This window comes from Brassica napus, chromosome A2, assembly GCF_020379485.1.
Source record: "Brassica napus cultivar Da-Ae chromosome A2, Da-Ae, whole genome shotgun sequence".
Classification (NCBI taxonomy): Eukaryota; Viridiplantae; Streptophyta; class Magnoliopsida; order Brassicales; family Brassicaceae; genus Brassica; species Brassica napus.
This window is the reverse complement of record NC_063435.1, coordinates 723,380-740,426: the sequence shown is the minus strand read 5'-3', so window position 1 is coordinate 740,426 and position 17,047 is coordinate 723,380. Positions and strand designations below refer to the sequence as shown.

General features: G+C 36.0%; 3 protein-coding genes and 1 non-coding gene across 8 annotated transcripts; 2 read left to right on the top strand and 2 right to left on the bottom strand.

Moving 5' to 3' along the window:
* Positions 1-500: 500 nt before the first annotated feature.
* LOC106416569 (regulation of nuclear pre-mRNA domain-containing protein 1A-like) lies at positions 501-3,681 on the top strand. The gene is made up of 7 exons (XM_048747634.1): positions 501-798; positions 909-1,156; positions 1,852-2,007; positions 2,093-2,252; positions 2,339-2,484; positions 2,799-2,834; positions 2,916-3,681. The coding sequence occupies exons 1-7, from the start codon at positions 723-725 to the stop codon at positions 3,525-3,527; spliced, it is 1,434 nt and encodes a 477-aa protein (XP_048603591.1). The 5' UTR covers positions 501-722; the 3' UTR covers positions 3,528-3,681.
* A 320-nt stretch (positions 3,682-4,001) lies between these two features.
* BNAC02G00550D lies at positions 4,002-7,035 on the bottom strand. Its single transcript, XR_007319438.1, has 4 exons — positions 5,406-7,035; positions 4,935-5,304; positions 4,544-4,703; positions 4,002-4,452 (listed from the first exon to the last, which is right to left on the bottom strand). It is a non-coding gene; the product is annotated as a short-chain dehydrogenase RED1 (transcript).
* Positions 7,036-9,644: 2,609 nt separating this feature from the next.
* On the top strand, positions 9,645-12,859 carry LOC106416410 (transcription factor TGA4). Of its 5 annotated transcripts, none has more exons than XM_048747619.1 (8): positions 9,645-9,975; positions 10,682-10,853; positions 10,925-10,996; positions 11,082-11,141; positions 11,218-11,359; positions 11,658-11,929; positions 12,135-12,362; positions 12,441-12,859. In XM_048747619.1, exons 2-8 carry the CDS (start codon positions 10,692-10,694, stop codon positions 12,591-12,593), a joined length of 1,089 nt encoding a protein of 362 aa, XP_048603576.1. In that variant the 5' UTR covers positions 9,645-9,975; positions 10,682-10,691; the 3' UTR covers positions 12,594-12,859. The 5 variants fall into 5 exon arrangements, with proteins under 5 accessions (XP_048603576.1, XP_048603587.1, XP_048603584.1 ...); XM_048747630.1 differs by having other exon boundaries at positions 9,672-9,975; positions 11,667-11,929; XM_048747627.1 differs by having other exon boundaries at positions 9,726-9,975; positions 10,663-10,853.
* Positions 12,860-13,046: 187 nt separating this feature from the next.
* On the bottom strand, positions 13,047-16,439 carry LOC125581712 (protein HEAT INTOLERANT 4-like). Its single transcript, XM_048747616.1, has 14 exons — positions 15,876-16,439; positions 15,497-15,535; positions 15,353-15,406; positions 15,204-15,270; positions 15,006-15,064; positions 14,794-14,918; positions 14,622-14,681; positions 14,304-14,362; positions 14,076-14,152; positions 13,914-13,952; positions 13,737-13,799; positions 13,604-13,651; positions 13,386-13,514; positions 13,047-13,291 (listed from the first exon to the last, which is right to left on the bottom strand). Exons 1-14 carry the CDS (start codon positions 16,254-16,256, stop codon positions 13,244-13,246), a joined length of 1,248 nt encoding a protein of 415 aa, XP_048603573.1. The 5' UTR covers positions 16,257-16,439; the 3' UTR covers positions 13,047-13,243.
* Positions 16,440-17,047: the final 608 nt, after the last annotated feature.

Sequence of the window (17,047 nt, the reverse complement as noted above, 5' to 3'; positions counted from 1 at the left end):
TTTACTAAAAATATATATATTACGTCCTAGATGGTTTTTTGGGTCTATATATTGCATTTGCAAGTTTGTTGTCTAGAATATTTCGACAAGGTGTGTGTAGATGTTAAAAAATGAATGTGGTGAAGCTTGAGGTTGATATAGTCTCCATCCTTTAGAGAGGAACATGAACCATATCAAATTATATTGCTCCATCTTTGGGTTATAAGTTATATTCACAATACACGATGTTTTGACTCATTGCATAAAGATTAAAAAATTTATTTTTCTCTAAAAATAAAACTATAAATATAATTTAAAAACATTCAACCAATTAAAAATTGACTGTAAAATCTAGTTAGTTCAACCGTTTTCAATAAAATAAAAAATAATATAAATATATCAAAATTTTATCTATTTTGAAGCAATAAATATTTTCTAAAACATCAACTATTATAAAATAGAGAGAGTATAACACTAGGTAAAAACAAAATGAAGAAAAAAATATTTAGAGAAACAAAAATAAACACAACTTTCCACTCTTCTCTGCGTCAAACGTCGTCGTTTTCTGGCATCCTCTATTCTCCTAATCTGCTACCCCGCCTGCGTGACTGTTTCTAGGGTTTCTCCGTTCTCACTCCGCCGCACAATCTCTCCAGCTCCGCCGCCTTATCCTCTCTCCCATCTCACCAGCCGTAACCCAATTCGGCAACTTCTCAGCTTCTCCTTCCCCAAAATCGGCACAGATGAGTACTGTATTCAGCGAAGAGATCCTAATCGACAAGCTCGCGAAGCTCAACAGCACTCAACAATCCATCGAAAGTATCCTCTTTTTCACTTCTCCCACTCATCAAAACCCTTAAAGTTCTCGACTTTATCCTCATATAGATCTCGTAGTTTTGCTAAAGTTTCGATCTTTTTTGTGATTTAAGCTCTATCGCATTGGTGTATATTCAACCGGGTCAAAGCCGAACTGATCGTGACGACATGGGAGAAGCAGTTTCACAGCACGGAGATGGCTCAGAAAGTGCCTCTTTTGTATTTGGCTAATGATATTCTCCAGAACAGTAAGCGTCAGGGTAATGAGTTCGTGCAGGAGTTTTGGAATGTTCTTCCCAAGGCGGTTAAAGATATTGTCTCTCAGGGAGATGATCGTGACAAAGGCGTCGTCTCTCGTTTGGTAAAATCTCTATTTTGTTAAATGTTGGTGTTAAGAAGCTATTAAGTGTTTTGGGGGAGAACACATGTTGTAGTGAATAGTTTGATGCGTGTTCTAAAAATCGGTATAGGCAGCGCAAATTGGAAGTAAAGGAAACATTTTTTTTTTCAGAATCAGGCGTTAGAAAAATCGGTTTGGGCCTCTGCCTAATCTATAATCTCTTATAGAACGTCTAACTACTGCTTAGCGATTTCTTGAACATTGGAAGTAAGCAAAACGATTTTTTTTCAGAAGGATTTATTAGAAAAATCGGTTTAGCCGTTCAAAAAATCGATTTGGGCCTCTGCCTAATCAATAATCTCATATAAAACACGTGTCTAATTACTGCTTAGCGATTTCTTGAACATTTGGTTTCTTTGGTACAAGTTTTTTTCTTAAATCTGTTTATGCTCAATCCAATGTTTAGAGAAAGATTTATTTTTTTACACTCTAGAAATGAGGATGTTATATATGATTAGTGTGCTTGTTGTTTGCGAATAGGTTACAGTATCAGCATTTGTTTATTTTCTTTAAGTATATGATTATGTCTCATCTGGGATATTGTGATGATTGATGCTAGGATGAACTTATTTAAGGTTCTTGCATTAGGTGTGTGATGATGGTGTGTGAGGTTTGAAACGTGAATAAAGAAGTATTGTGTTTACTTTTTATTGTAGGTGAAGATATGGGAAGATAGAAAAGTGTTTGGATCACGTTCGAAGAATCTTAGGGACGTGATGCTTGGAGAAGATTGCCCTTTGCCACTTGATGTCAGCAAGAAGCGTCCTCGTGGATCCAAATCCTCAAAACGTGATTCAAAGTCGTCCAGAACGGTAAACACCGAGATTTCATTATCTCTTTTATTGATATTAGTCAAATTTCATTACAGTTCTTTGTTTGTGTTGCTTTGATATGCAGAAAGTATCAAGTGGAGGAGGTGTGGCTGAGAAGATATCATCAGCATATCATTTGGTTGTTGCAGAAAACTCGAATGAAGAAGCTGAGATGAGTAAATGCAAGTCTGCAGTTAAACGTATCAGGAAGATGGAGAAAGATGTTGAAGAAGCTTGCTCTACTGGTGACAATCTGTTCTTACTACCTGCACCACTTGTTTCTCTCGCTCTCTCTCTCGCTTTAATTCATATGTTGTGTCTCTGTCTCCAGTGAAAGACAACCCTAAGAGAAAATCACTGGCGAAAGAATTGGAAGAGGAAGAATACCTTTTGAGACAATGTGTTGAGAAGCTTAAATCTGTTCAAGGAAGTAGAACTTCCCTTGTTAACCAGCTTAAAGACGCACTACGAGAACAGGTACTATTGATTTTCTCAGGTTGGCAAGTTCACTATTTTGCAATGTTTATTTATTATATATTTATATTAGGCGTTTTATTTTTGTAGGTTTAATTATAAATGTTAAAATTAGATATACAAAAAAAAAATGAAATCAGATAAATTTGTGGATCTTACACTAACATTATTACTTGATTTAACCAATTTAAATCGAATTAGACCGATTTAAAAGGGCTTAAACCGATTTGAGCTGCTTAAATTGGATTTTAATTTTTAAGACAATTGTTTCTGCTAGTTTCTGATCTATCTTTCATTCCTTTGCTTGTTGGTGTCAGGAATCTGAACTGGAGAATCTTGAAGCTCAGATTCAGGTATGTGTATGACCTCACACAGCATCTCTCACCTTGTGACCCGCTTGACCTTAAGCTCATGACTACTTTTGTTATTACCAGGTAGCACAAGAACAAACAGAGGAAGCTCAAAAGATGCAGAAACGTCTCAAAGATGAGGATTATGTATCAAAACCACCAACCATTGCTCCGGGCTCAGTCTCTGCAACTGAGACAACTGATAACAACAACAGCACTAAGTCTGGTCAAACATCAAAGATGACGCCTGCTTCTATAGCAGCGATGCTCACAGCATCCACCTCATCACACATGATCATGCAATCTGTTCTCTCTTCATTCGCAGCTGAAGCAACAAAGACTTCTGGTCTATCCAAACCAGAGAGCACAGTTCCCGTTTCAGACAGTAATGCTTTTGTTCCTTCTTACAACAACCCCCAGAACCAGACACCTATAACACAAGGTCAAGGTCAGTACCACTTGATCTCTAATCCAGCAGCACCACAACAGTTTCTAAAACAGCCGGTAATGAACAATCCTTATGGCTTTGGTAACATTCCGTTAATGCCACCTGGACTCCCGCCGCCTCCACCACCACCCCATATGCAACAGCCTCAGATTCCTCAGTCGAACTCAGCTCAACAACAACAACCTCAACAAGGTTCAACTTTCCAGCCACCGGGAATAATGTATTATGGAGCTCCACACCATTCTTAAAAGTTAGAAGTTATGTTAGTTAGATAGTTGTGACCCTTTTTATCTGCGGATATGTTGGTTTTGATGTTACATTGTTGGGTCTTTAAAGCGGAAAAAATGTTCCTCGTGTTGTAGAAACGTTCACCTTTCTTATAAATATTTGTACTATTGAAAATTGGCCTAGCACAAAATTCTTCAAATGCTAGGTCCATGGTCCATATAGCAAATGATTACTTTGCTAGAAAACAAAAATCGTATTTGCTATAAAAAAAAAAAGGAGACGTTGCAATCATTGAAAAGATAAATCAGAAATGTACAGGAGATTTCAAACTTTAGCGATCATCTGGAAATCATCAATTCGACCACCACAAAAGTCTTGGACAAGCTGTTCCCATATCTTGGACTACCACCAAAATTTATTAGAAAAATATTTATTTAGACGAATATCTTTAGTATCGAGTTTGTTTATTCTTGATTATTAATGCGAAAATCTTCTGACCAGTCTTATATTTTTTTATATTATCTCATTGTTGAATAAAACATATACCCCCCCAAGCAAGACATAAGATTACATTATCAGACTCCGAAGAAGCTTTTACATGATTAGCCCTTTTTCATTAAAGCCTTCCTCTGGAGGGAATCTTTGAACCAAATGGGCATATGATACATTATTGCCATGAAGGCGGAATATCTGCCTGACGAGAACCAAGCCGGTGGGTTCTTCTTTAGCACAACAGCTACGATGTCTTTAGCGAATGTTTCAGCAGGAGTTGGCTTCCTCCTCTGGAAAAAGAATAGCCTCTCTATCATACCTTCTTCGTAAGCCTTGTATAGTTTCAGCTCAGGCATTTTTTTGAAGACGTCTACAGCTGAGTTTGCTAGGTTTGATTTTATTCCTCCTGGGACGACATCTATGACGTCAATGCCAAAGGGGTCGAGCTCCAACCTGCGGTTAGTAAAGGAACCCATTACCAAAAAAAACTGAAGAACCAAGACCATCAGATAATTTGAATTAATGAATGGTCTCATTTCTGAACCTGAGGGAATCGGTAAGAGCATGAATAGCAGCTTTGGTCGCTGTATGGACACCTGCCCATGGACTTGGTTACATCACAGAGATACTTCCAACGTTGACAATCTTTCCCTTTTTCTTAGACACCATATGAGGTACAACGGCTTGAGTCATCCTCACGGTACCTGCATGGACGTATATTCACTTCTTGAAATGTTTCCACATTAATTTTTCTTGTAACTCATTAAAAAGGTTGGTCTTGAGATTTTGATTACTATAAACAATTAGTATGAATTTATATAATTATTTTTTGTACAAATTCAGGGTCTATGTAAATTTATATAATGATTCACTAGCCTATTTTCGTGACCGGATTAATTAAATATCGTTATCGAAATCAAAACCAATTTTACTACCGAAAACATTGGTGTCAAAGGTGTTTTGCATGGTGGAGATAGGGATCTCAGCGATAGGACCGACGCACTGAATGCCGGCGTTGTTGACGAGAACGTCGACTTGGCCGAACTTATCCATAACATTAGACATGACATTGTTCACGCTCTGCTCCGACCGAACATCAAGCTCATGCACGAACATTCTCGGATCTTGCTCTAGATCCGCCATCTTACTCCGTGATCGACTCGTTGCCACCACACGACAACCGTTCTCAGCGAACTCACGTGCCAGCGCGTGACCGATCCCTCCGTGAGAGCATCCCGTTATCAGAACCACCGGACCCGCGTTGTCGCTTTCCATACGGAGCCCTCGAGATTGAGCAACAATGGACTACAAGTTTGATGCTTATAAAGTCAATGCATGTCGGATAAAAACCATACGTGGAACTTTTAGACAAAACAATAAAGAGAAAAGAGTCGATGAATTGATACCACTTTACGAGGGTTAAGACGAGGAACTAACTGCGGTCTTGTCTGAACGTGTCCTTTGAACAAAGCTAGTGGAGTGGCCATTTTATTCCTGCAATGACTCAAAACGGTTCACGGAAAAAGTTTCGATTAGTACGTTACAAAATATATCAGTATTCAAACCCTAGACAACCTTTATATATAAATAGCCACCTCACTGTACTGATTGATTTGTCATTTTGTTTTTTCTCGGCAGAATCCATGTGCCATTTTCAAGAATTAAAATCAAGTACTGTGAATTAAAAAAAAAGGTACTTTGAATTCAATTGAATATGCATGGCTTTAGAGAATGCATGGGGTGCATAATGCATTTGGAGCATCATTAGCACCATTAGTGATAGTATTTCACACATATTTTATTGTGTGGGTATCTTAAATAATTGAAAATTTCACGATAGTATATCATTTGAGAAATCTGTGTGTGGGCCTGTGGGGTTTTCGAATATTCGTGGAGGCTGCTTGGTGATTCGAGCATTATTAGTGGTAGTTCTCACGGGTTATAGAAAGCATAGGATATGAGCCCGGGGATATGGGTGGTAACTCAAAATAATTAAAATCTAAATAATCTATTATTTAAAATGTGTGTGGGGTTCTCAAATATTTGAGATGGTTACATTTATATACTATTAAATTTGTTTCATAAAACAAGATAATTACTGTCGGTGCCCATCCGTAATGTGATCCTTTTTCTTGTCATGATGTGAATTATTGGATCGCGTTAATCCAAAAAGTAGTATAGTACAAGTTGCCGAGCTTTTTCTCTAGTTAAAAGTTAATGGATCGCGGTTAGCCTAAGTAAAATATATTTCTGCTAAGAAATGTTTAGTTTTTGGGCCCTGATATTATGTTCTGCTTATTTTATTGAGCCCGATTATTATTTTCTAGTTTCAGATATAAGCCCAATATTAATACTAACAAAAGTCCCCAAAAAATTCTGGATAGAAATAAATTGTATTTTATTTTTTGAAAAATATTCAACTTATTCAATAGATCAGAAGGAGAAAACAAAAAGTAATAGAAGAAGATAAATAAAATGTAGTCAAAGGAACCAAAAGGAAAGAGAAGAAAAGGAAGTAATCTTAAAATGATGATAGTTCCCATTTGTCTTGGCCTCTTGGGGTAATGTCGCAAAGGCATCTCAACTTTGCTACTTTTTCTTTACTTTCATTACTACAAAAGTATATAATACTTATCTGTGGGTTATTATCATGACTATCCTCTAATCCATATAAATTCTAGTAAGAATTAGTATAAGTTATAATGAATAGAACACGTCGATAATCAAATGGGTAACAAAACTCTTATGAGTCTCACTTCAAAAATATAACAACAATATACTCAATGGCTAATACTACATGACTACTTAACAAATCTAAAAAATTTCAAGAAAGTGTTACATTGAAATTCATCTAAAAAGCATCACAACTTTACACCTAGTAAGTTGATAAATGAGAAAATTCGCATACTTTTATTTAGCAAAAGATAAGGCATAAGGGAAACTCACAACTTAACATAAAATGTCTTATTTTGGATTAGACCATTTATATTTCATCGTTTATTATAGCATCTTCTATCAAACTCCAAAAATCATATCTTCTTCTTTATAGAATAATCAATAATCTAATAGTATAAGTTAAGGCGAGAAAAATATTGTAGAGTTCATGAAACTCTCAGATTGGTATCAAAACATGAATTGCTTGCGAAACTAATATGAAAGAAATTCAGAGTGACGATAGCCACTCTAAGTGGCAACCCACTTTTCATAAGATAGCACTTGAGAATAATTCCCCAAATAGGCCAACGCAAAGCCACAGAGATGGTGCTTCATGTCTCATTAGTTCATCTTTCCTCGAATTTCTTTATTTTCATTGTTGATGTTCCTTGTATTCGAATATACATTATTGCCATATTGTCCTATTGGTTAAAATTATTGCAATATCTAAGGGCCTGACTGGTTTAACCGCAGCGGTTGCGGTTGCGGTTGCGGGAGTTTGCGGATGCGGGTGGTTGCGGTTTCTAGCGGTTTTAAGAGATTTGTACGACTGGTTCTGCGGTTAGAAATTTGTGCGTTTGCGGGATACTTATGACTGGTTAACTACCAAATGCAGCAGCTGTTAAATAATAAATTAATAATATTTACATTTTATACAATTATAAAAATATCAAAAATAATAATATTATAATAAATATAAAATTTATATTTAGAAAGTTATAGTTTAAATTTTTTAAAAATATAGAAAATATTTTTATTTTAAAGTTTTATAATATTAATTAAAATTTAATTGATATATTTTAGCATTTTTATAATTTCACTTTAATTTTTTTATTGATTTTTTTTATTTTTGTATTTATATTGTTTTGGAAAAAAAAAAAAAATTTATCCTCCCGCAAACGCCCGCAACCGCAAACGCTAGCTGGAACCAGCTTTTGAATTTATGAGGTTCAAAGCGATTTGGAGCGGTTTAGAGCGGTTTGAGCGATTGTTGCAAAACGCCAGCAACCGCTACTAACCGCAAAAGCTGCGTTTGCGGGTGGTAGCGGGAAAACCAGTCATACCCTAATACGTGTAAAATAAATACCACAAATCAATCAACCAACTTGATAAAACCTCCAAAATGGAATGAGGGGCTACATCCACTATCAAATAATGATTTGTGTCACTTTACACATAAATATCACTTGCACGCGAAATTTTTATAATGCAATAAAGTTTACAAAATATTATTACTTTTATTTACGGGCGTTGGTGTTTTATGTTGTTAACAAACATATCCGAAAGTAAACCTCAAATAATGATGTGTGAAGACATAATTAATCATATGATGGATCGGGAAAGCAATGAAACACGTGAACAAGATTTGTATGTATGTCATACGAATCTGTAACGTGTTGGTGTTGCAATACAGAAAACTGCACCAAGATTTATACGTAAACTTCAAATAATGATGTAAGAAGACATAATTAATCAAATGATGGATCGAGCAAACAATGAAACACGTGAACAAGATTTATAGTATCCATTGTGATAAACATAATAAGCAAAGAGGCAAGTGGGTAGAATAAGTTGCGGTAACACAAATGTCTCCTATGAAACATGAAGAGCCAATATTTTGTAATATCTCTTTATCAGCTGATTCCTTCCCAAAATGAAGTTTTCATTTTTCTTTTCTGTATATATAATATTATCAAATGTACGACAAGACGAATATGTGAATCTTTGAGCTGGCATTATTTGTTTTATAACTAAATATCATTTTTCCGTTCAACCTACGCCATCAATTTTCTTTTAATATTATTGTATCACTTTTTAGCATAAACAAATTATCATACCTTCGAAATGCTAAGGAAATTACATAAGCTTGATTGTGAAAGCTAAAACCTTCAAAAGCTTACATGTTGGTCTCTTATTTTGCTTATAGCCAACATTTGATCAGCATGTCTTAAAAATCGAAGCAACCCCACCAAAAATTACACTCGGTCACTTTACGTACTTTGTTGATAAATACTTTTAGACAGCACAAAATTAAGTATTTGTCCACAAATTAGCACACAAAAAAAATCTTTAAAATAACATTATTAAAAGGTAAAAATTAAATATATTTTATAAATTTGAGTTTAAAGTATAGTATTTAGAGGGTGACACTAGAGTTTAATGCTTAGAATAAAGATTTTTTTTTGTAACACAAAACTTAGAATATAGAGTAATTTAAAGTTTTTATTGATTAATAGAAAATTTTCTTTTAGAATGTTATCTATGAGATATGCAATACTTTGTTTGGTTGGTGTTGTTTATAAATTCCAAATATATATTTTTTTTGCCAACATTTTCGTAAATTCCAAATATATAAAATTTAGAAAATAGCCGTTACAATATATATATTCCTCGAAAATTAACCGCCTTTCATTCCCGCGATAAGTCTAACCACTATGATTCAGCTCCACGCGCTTCTACTTTGCTCGTGTGCCGTCAAAACGAGTTATCACCACCGACGGGACTCGCCGCTAAATTTGACGAAGTGTAGTGAATAAATAATATAATTCACACACATACAAAACAAAGAATTGTTACTGAATAAGAGGAAGAAAAAAACGGGTATAGTTTGAGAAAATTCCAAATCGACCTGGTGCGCACATCAACTAGGTAGTGGAAGATGACAAACCAGATAAAAAGAGAATAAGCACAAACAAAGTGTTAAATAAACAAACAAGTGCACTATTTCGAAAAGAATATACGGTAAAATAGAATCACCGAAGAACCAACCAACCAAAACAAAAAGAGACAAGAAGAAAGTTAAGTTTTACATTTTATCAAATATTTAGAAAATTTAAAGAGAATCATGTCAAAGGTCTCTTGCCGTGTTCTCGCATGATTCTTCTTCTTCCTCGAGATGACTAGACCGATCTGAACTGCGGTTTTCTAGGCTTTGCGTCAGGTTTCGTCTCTGAAAGTGAAGAAAGTTCCTTTGCTTTTGGCTTACTTCATGGTTTCCGCGGGAAAAGTTCACTCTCTTTTGACTCAAAAGACGACAAGAAGGTTTCTTCAGATCTCTCTTCTTCCTATGTTATGACTTTTTTTTTGTTTGATTTATTCTGTTCCTGTCTCTTACTGTATCACCATGAATAATGAAAGAGTCAACTCTTTTAACCGATTTTGGATTAGGGTTTACTGTCTGGTTCTGTATCACTTCTTCTATGACCTGCCTTCAATAGAATCTTGACTTTTGTGCTAGAAACAGAACGTTCATATCAAATCAGTGATAGATATTTTTTTTCCCTTATTGGGAGGTGTTTAAGATGGTCCACCATCAATAGCTAAAAGAAGAACACACAGTGAGATCCATTAACTGACACTGACCTTATAGTTTGGTCATGTTTTTCTTTCTTGTAACAAATTTCAATTATCTGTTTATCTAATTGACAACCTTTCAAAGAAAAATACCAGCAAAAAAAATAGTGTTTCTAGGGGTGTATATGAGTCAGGTGCTGCGCCTTTATCAATGGAGCTTATACAAGTAGAGGAGAGGTAGCGTTGACGTATTGAGTGATGCAAAATGACTTATAAGCCACACATCTTTCTTTTTATTCTAGCTGCAAATACCTTCTTACATAAAGCTTAACTTGTACTCTTAACTTTGCAGTTCTTGAGTTTTATTGGTTAATGAAGTTTTTTGTTTGTAACTTTGAAGTTCTTGAGTTGTATTGGTTAATGAAGTTGTGTAAGTGTCTCTTGCTTTTGCTAGTTGAGGAAACATGAATACAACTTCAACACATTTTGTTCCTCCGAGGAGATTTGAAATCTACGAGACTACTCTCAACCAAGTCAGTATGTGGGAAGAGAGTTTCAAGAACAATGGAGGCATATTTACACCTAACTCTATCATCATCCCCACAGATGCAAAACTAGACAGCTTGGTACTTACCTCAGTTCAGTTCTCTCATTTGAAGTTCAGAAACTAATGGTTGCTTTACATCTTTTGTTTCAGTCTGAGGATACTTCTCATGGAACTCCTCACAAGTTTGACCAAGAAGCTTCCACATCTAGACATCCTGACAAAGTAACTAACTATACCTCATTTGTATTTTTTTTATCTTAACCCCTTTGGAGTATTTTTTTAAATTTAAATCTTCATCTCTTCACAGACACAGAGACGGCTAGCACAGAACCGGGAGGCAGCTAGGAAAAGTCGTTTGCGCAAAAAAGTATAAAACCTCATGAAACTAGTTAAGTTTTTGTTTTGTTTTGTTATATTGACTTTTTAGAATCTTTGTCTTTCAGGCTTATGTTCAGCAGCTAGAGACAAGCAGGTTGAAGCTAATTCATTTAGAGCAAGAACTTGATCGTGCTAGACAACAAGGTTTCTATGAAGGGAACCGAGTAGATACTAATGCTCTTGGTTTCTCAGACAAGATGAGCTCAGGTTTGAATATTTACACCTTTTCTGGCAATTTCCTAACTATCTCCCCCCAAAATAATTTTCGGGTGAATTTTCCAAAAATGTATACATAAATTATGGTCTGAAACTTTAAATTTTTAGATATATTGCTAAATTTAAAACTTACAATTTCAAAAAACCATTAAACATATATAGATGGAGTTATTAACTTTTAAAACTAGGTCATTACATCGTTAAATATACGGTTAATATATTTTTTTTTGAACAAAACCTGAAAATAATTTGAGACAGCATTGGGTTTGGTGTTGTTGTTACTTGTTAGGGATTGTAGCATTTGAGATGGAATATGGACACTGGGTGGAAGAACAGAACAGGCAAATAAGCGAGCTGAGAACCGTTTTACAAGGACAAGTTAGTGATGTAGAGCTTCGTTTGCTAGTTGACAATGCCATGAAACATTACTTTCAACTCTTCCGAATGAAGTCAGCAGCTGCAAAGATCGATGTCTTCTACATCATGTCCGGAATGTGGAAAACTTCAGCAGAGAGGTTTTTCATGTGGATAGGTGGGTTCAGACCCTCGGAGCTCCTCAAGGTAATCGATAAACTCGTGTTTCATCCATGGCTGGTTCTGAGATTTTGTAGGCTATACCAATTTAGTAACTGTATATTAAAAAAAATTACAAATTTTGGGGCTGTAGGCCAATGTTTCATTAGTCTATGCTCAAGACTCGACCTGGTTTCATCCATAGAAGTAATGACTTTTCTTACAATATATATATTTATCTTGTTGTGGTTAGGTTCTGTTACCACATTTTGATCCTTTGATGGATCAACAAGTATTGGATGTGTGCAATCTGAGGCAATCATGTCAACAAGCTGAAGATGCTGTATCTCAAGGCATGGAGAAGCTGCAGCATACATTAGCAGATAGTGTAGCAGCGGGGAATCTCGGTGAAGGAAGTTACATTCCTCAAATAACTTGTGCTATGGAGAGATTGGAAGCTTTGGTCAGTTTTGTGAATCAGGTAAGAGAACAGATTTTACCTCTTAATCTCTTTATGACAAGAATTGTTTCTTAAACTGTTGTTCTTTGTTTGTTGTAGGCTGATCATCTTAGACATGAGACATTGCAACAGATGCATCGGATCTTAACCACTAGACAAGCGGCTAGGGGTTTGTTAGCATTAGGTGAGTATTTCCAACGGTTAAGAGCTTTAAGCTCGAGTTGGGCGACTCGGCAACGTGAACCAACGTAATAAAGGAGACAAGATTTCAAGAAAGGTTTGAGAGACTATTAAGAATCAAGAATGGTGTTTGCTCGTGAGTGGATTTTGGACAAGAACATAAGCTGCTTATATGATGATGATGATCGTCTTTGTGGCTAAAGAAACTGTTTGAAGAAAGTTGTAAATATAATCAGCAACGTAAATGTTTATAGCTTATGTGTGCTTTGCGTGTATATATGATTCCAGTGTGATGATTTCTAAAAATTATCATAGAATAAAAAGTTAATTAAATTAAACATGATCAATATAGTCATAAGATGAAAAAAATATATTAAATTTTGTATGCACAGAAAAAAAATGTGATTAGCTTTTCTTCTGCCTTTACAAGGAAGGGAAAAATAACCAACAAAAATATAAATGTGACCAAACTAATCTAAAATCCTCTTTGCGATTGCCATTTCAATTAAGAAAAAAAATCAAGGATTAGGAAAAAAAATCAAGGTTTACTGGAGGAGATTACAAACTCATTAATGAAAAAAAATTACACTATTCGTCCAAACTTGTCTTTTTAACTATGAATAAAGCTCAAAGAGTTTCTGAGAGCACCTGTGATCAAAATATAAGTTTCATTTCTGCTGAAGCTGCCAAGAAAAAGCTTCTGTGTTCTCAAGATTTGATAATCAAAGGACTTCATGAGCCTTTCCATAGTATCTGTTAATGAACCGCGACTGCAAAAGAAAGGGCAAACCAGATTCACATATTAAGAACTCAAAAACGTCTTTTGGCAGATAATGTTTATTGTTTTTGTCTTTTGTTTCTTACCTTGACGCCAGAGACATCTGGTGTTTCTGGAGAAGGCAGAGGGTAGAATTTGTAGAACTTCATGCTTTGGAAGGCTTGTTTAGTCTCTTCGCTCATATCTTCAATAGCTTTCCTTCGAGCTTCTCTAGCCTGCATGGATCATTCCGTAAGCAAACAGTTCCATTCAATATATATATATATATATATATATCATCCATCTTGGTTTGGTTACTGTTTACCTCTCTATTAGCTTTCTTTGCAGCTCGTACTTGCTCTTTCACATATTCCTGAGAAAATTAAAAAAAAAAAAACAAAAGAACTTAAACAAATCTATGTCATGAACTGACTATTGAGTTATACAGCTCAACTTACTTTGAATTCGTCCTTTTGTTCTGCAGCTAAGGCTTCATCTTCAATCAGTTTATCCACAAATTCCTGAGATACATGCACAAAAACCAATACAATGAATGCAAGAACACACAAGGAAGAAGCTGTGCAAAGACGAAAATGCTCTTGAATCAAATGAAGAAGTAATTTTCAAAGGCACACCTCAAGTTCGTCAAGCTCCCAGTCAAACTCACATACAACCTGCATAAACAGAACGTTTAAGCTTAATGATTTAAGAAATTACCCTAAACAATGTGCCTCTACTAAGCCATTTTATGTAAGACTGCCACTCCCAATACATTCATTACGCGGGAGAAGACTTACCGGCGGTTCAGAGGGGAACATTATTTGAACCTCAGTACTCTGTTCCAGTTCATCTTCAGTAAATGGCTGATAGAAATCTACAAAGCCAAAAAAAAGAGAGATGTTAGATTTGTTGTTGCTTACCACATACATAACAACAGGGAATAAAACTAATAGCCTGCCATGTACTATAACTGGTTCTTGATCCGCATATTCTAACTGATATTGGCAGTGAGGAAGAAAACTCACAAGGAAGGCAATACTCGTACTTCTTGACAAGATCTTCCTTCATGTGTCTGAGAGCAGCTCTGCAGATAATACAAAGCTAAATTCAATACTCTGTATGAGAAATAAAGATTTGCAATAAAGACCCCATACATAAAATCCTGCACCCTAACAACAATTTACTAGGCAGCTATGAGAGAGCAAATGATGCAATTTGACTCATCACACTTTCAAATGATAGCTGCGTGAACGCATGTTTCATGTTCTAATTTCAATATCATTGGAATGTAACTCAAAAGCCCTTCATAGCAAGAGAAGACAGGGCAACACATGTTTACTTACCTCCTCCGGGTACAGCCCAAGACAAAAATTTGAAAGTCCATCCTATCAACTTGTCTACCTCTGCAGGAAGAACATATTAAAGGTAGTTAGCAAATGCTGGTAAACATCGCAAGGATAGTATGTATGAGAGTAATTTGCGTTTCTATTCGCACTGATTTAGCTAATGAAGTACCTTTTGTCAACTGGAATGTAAGGAAGCCCGTCCATTTTCATCGTCTTCATTGGAATGATTTCCTCCACTTCTCTCTGAACCGACGTGATTCCAATCTTATCAGATGGTGGGAAGGGTGATTCAACCTGAACAAAGAGAAATGATATACGATTTTGAATCCAGAGATCAACGATATCAACCAAACATTGATAGTGGTTTAAACAACAACTTACGGCAACAACTGCTGGGACATGGAGAATCTTGTTTGCACCTTTGAATGGGACTAACTGGGCTGTAAAGATGAGAAGAATATTCAACAGAAACATAGATATCAGTATATCACAAGTGCTTACCATGTTTTGAACAGGATAAAAGACAAGGAGGCAGCATAAAAAGCAGTAACAAAAGAAGAAGAAGAAGAAACAGCTTACGTTCTGTACAACCGAAAAGAAAGACTTTCTTCCCGTAGAGCAATCCATCTTCCTCCTCCAATGCTTCCTGGCATACAAATATCAGAATCTCGTCAACGCTGAAAAACCTGTCGACTCAAAAATAGATAACAATAAACAAAACAACTTACTTCAAGATGTTTGAAGTCCCAATTGAATTCATAAAGGGCATCTAATTGGTCCCACTGCCACCACAATTGAACAACCATAAGCAAAAAAGAATATCAAAGGAGACCGTAACTTCAATGATGAAATTAAATCCCTAAACAATATACCTCAGTCCCCACTGGAAATGCAGCCTTCCACAAACCCTCCTGCAAAAAAAAAAAAAAAAACACAAAAGTATAACACCGAAAACTTCACAAACACCATTCAATTAAAAATTAGCTCTCTAGTAGTAACTCATGCTCGAAGTAGGATATACCATATATGGCAAACAATTATACTCAGAAGAGATATAAACCTATCATACTATTCTCACACTCCATCTATATAGTTATATCTATCTTGCAACCAAGAGCTCTTATAAGCTCCAAACTAAAGGTAAGTTACATCACAAGCCTCAAATTGCATATAATCCAAGTGATAATGAATCTTTAAGTCTTAACAGGCTTTATACATGATCATATGATATTCCAAGAGTAAAAGCATTACCAGATTACGCTCATCCTCGAAGTACTCAGGCTCTTCCTGTGGTTTGCTCACCCGAGCTTTCTTCGCCCTCGGAGCCTGCGGCTTCTTCTCGTCTTTCACTTCGATTCCCTTCTTCGTGGCTCTCTTTCGCTTCCCACCACCGCGAGCAGGTTTGTTCTTCTTCTTATCTTCCTCGTCCTTGACGTCCTCGTTTTGCTGAGAGGAAGACGAAGCGCCGTTGACCTCATCGACCTGTTTGTCTTCCTCCTCGTCTTTTACTTTCTCCTCCTGCGTCGAGGCCTCGAGAGACTCGGCAATCACCTCGTCGTTCTGACTCTCTGCGACAGCTGCACCTTTGCGTCCGGCTTTAGAAGCGCCTCTTCTCTTAGCTCCTTTCTTCATTTTTGCACGATAGTAATACTAATGCTTCGGCGACGACGACGAAGAGGTTAGAGAGAGGGATCCGTAATTTCGAATTTTCGGAAGGCAACTCCTTTGGGTTTCTATTTATTTATTATTTGTGTGTTATCATCAGTGTCCCCTCCTGCTTCAATTCAACGCCTCTTCGGAAACGACGACGACATAGGGTTTTTAATTTTCCCCCCAAATTAAAAATAACGCGCCGGTTAGTGAGATTAGTTTGGAGGCCCAGTACTTAAATTAAAGCCCAAAGCATTAACGGAGGACTTGTTTCCAAATTTAATCTCGTCACAGGGTCCAAACCGATCGGTTGCGGCTACGGGAGTTTGCATTTAAATCAGATAGGTTGATTAACATTTTAAACTCTTCAATATTGTGTAGCCAAGGTATCACTCAAGGTGTTAGAAGCTCAATACGGGCTATTCGTGTGGCTGAAGATAGACTAAAAGCATAATTATTGGTAGGAGGATGGTTTTTATGCGTGTGCCCACCACTTTTTTGTAAAAATCGTATTTTAATGTCGCCAAATAAAAAACGTTTCACAGGGATTTGTTGTACTGTTTGCAGGCTCCACAGACACGTGACTGTCTGCAATTGGTTTATTTTTAAATTATTTTTTTTAAAATCAGAAAACAAAAAAAAATGAAAGAAACCCAAAAACGTTTTTACTGATAATCATGCTCTAAGGAGGTTGACAAACATTGTTTTAAACTTTGTTTCACAGAGGGGTGGACTTCATGGTTAACTCTGTTTTGTACTTTATTAGTAGCTTC

Bases quoted from the DNA above. Each gene is read 5' to 3' on its own strand.
- LOC106416569 (XM_048747634.1), top strand. From the start codon at position 723: ATGAGTACTGTATTCAGCGAAGAGATCCTAATCGACAAGCTCGCGAAG. The intron at 2,485-2,798 runs GTACTATTGATT...TGTTGGTGTCAG, and splicing joins AAGACGCACTACGAGAACAG to GAATCTGAACTGGAGAATCT. The intron at 2,835-2,915 runs GTATGTGTATGA...TGTTATTACCAG, and splicing joins ATCTTGAAGCTCAGATTCAG to GTAGCACAAGAACAAACAGA.
- LOC106416410 (XM_048747619.1), top strand. From the start codon at position 10,692: ATGAATACAACTTCAACACATTTTGTTCCTCCGAGGAGATTTGAAATC. The intron at 11,360-11,657 runs GTTTGAATATTT...GTTACTTGTTAG, and splicing joins CTCAGACAAGATGAGCTCAG to GGATTGTAGCATTTGAGATG. The intron at 11,930-12,134 runs GTAATCGATAAA...TGTTGTGGTTAG, and splicing joins GACCCTCGGAGCTCCTCAAG to GTTCTGTTACCACATTTTGA.
- LOC125581712 (XM_048747616.1), bottom strand. From the start codon at position 16,256: ATGAAGAAAGGAGCTAAGAGAAGAGGCGCTTCTAAAGCCGGACGCAAA. The intron at 14,363-14,621 runs GTAAGTAAACAT...TATTATCTGCAG, and splicing joins TTGGGCTGTACCCGGAGGAG to AGCTGCTCTCAGACACATGA. The intron at 14,153-14,303 runs GTGAGTTTTCTT...TTGGCTTTGTAG, and splicing joins GTACGAGTATTGCCTTCCTT to ATTTCTATCAGCCATTTACT.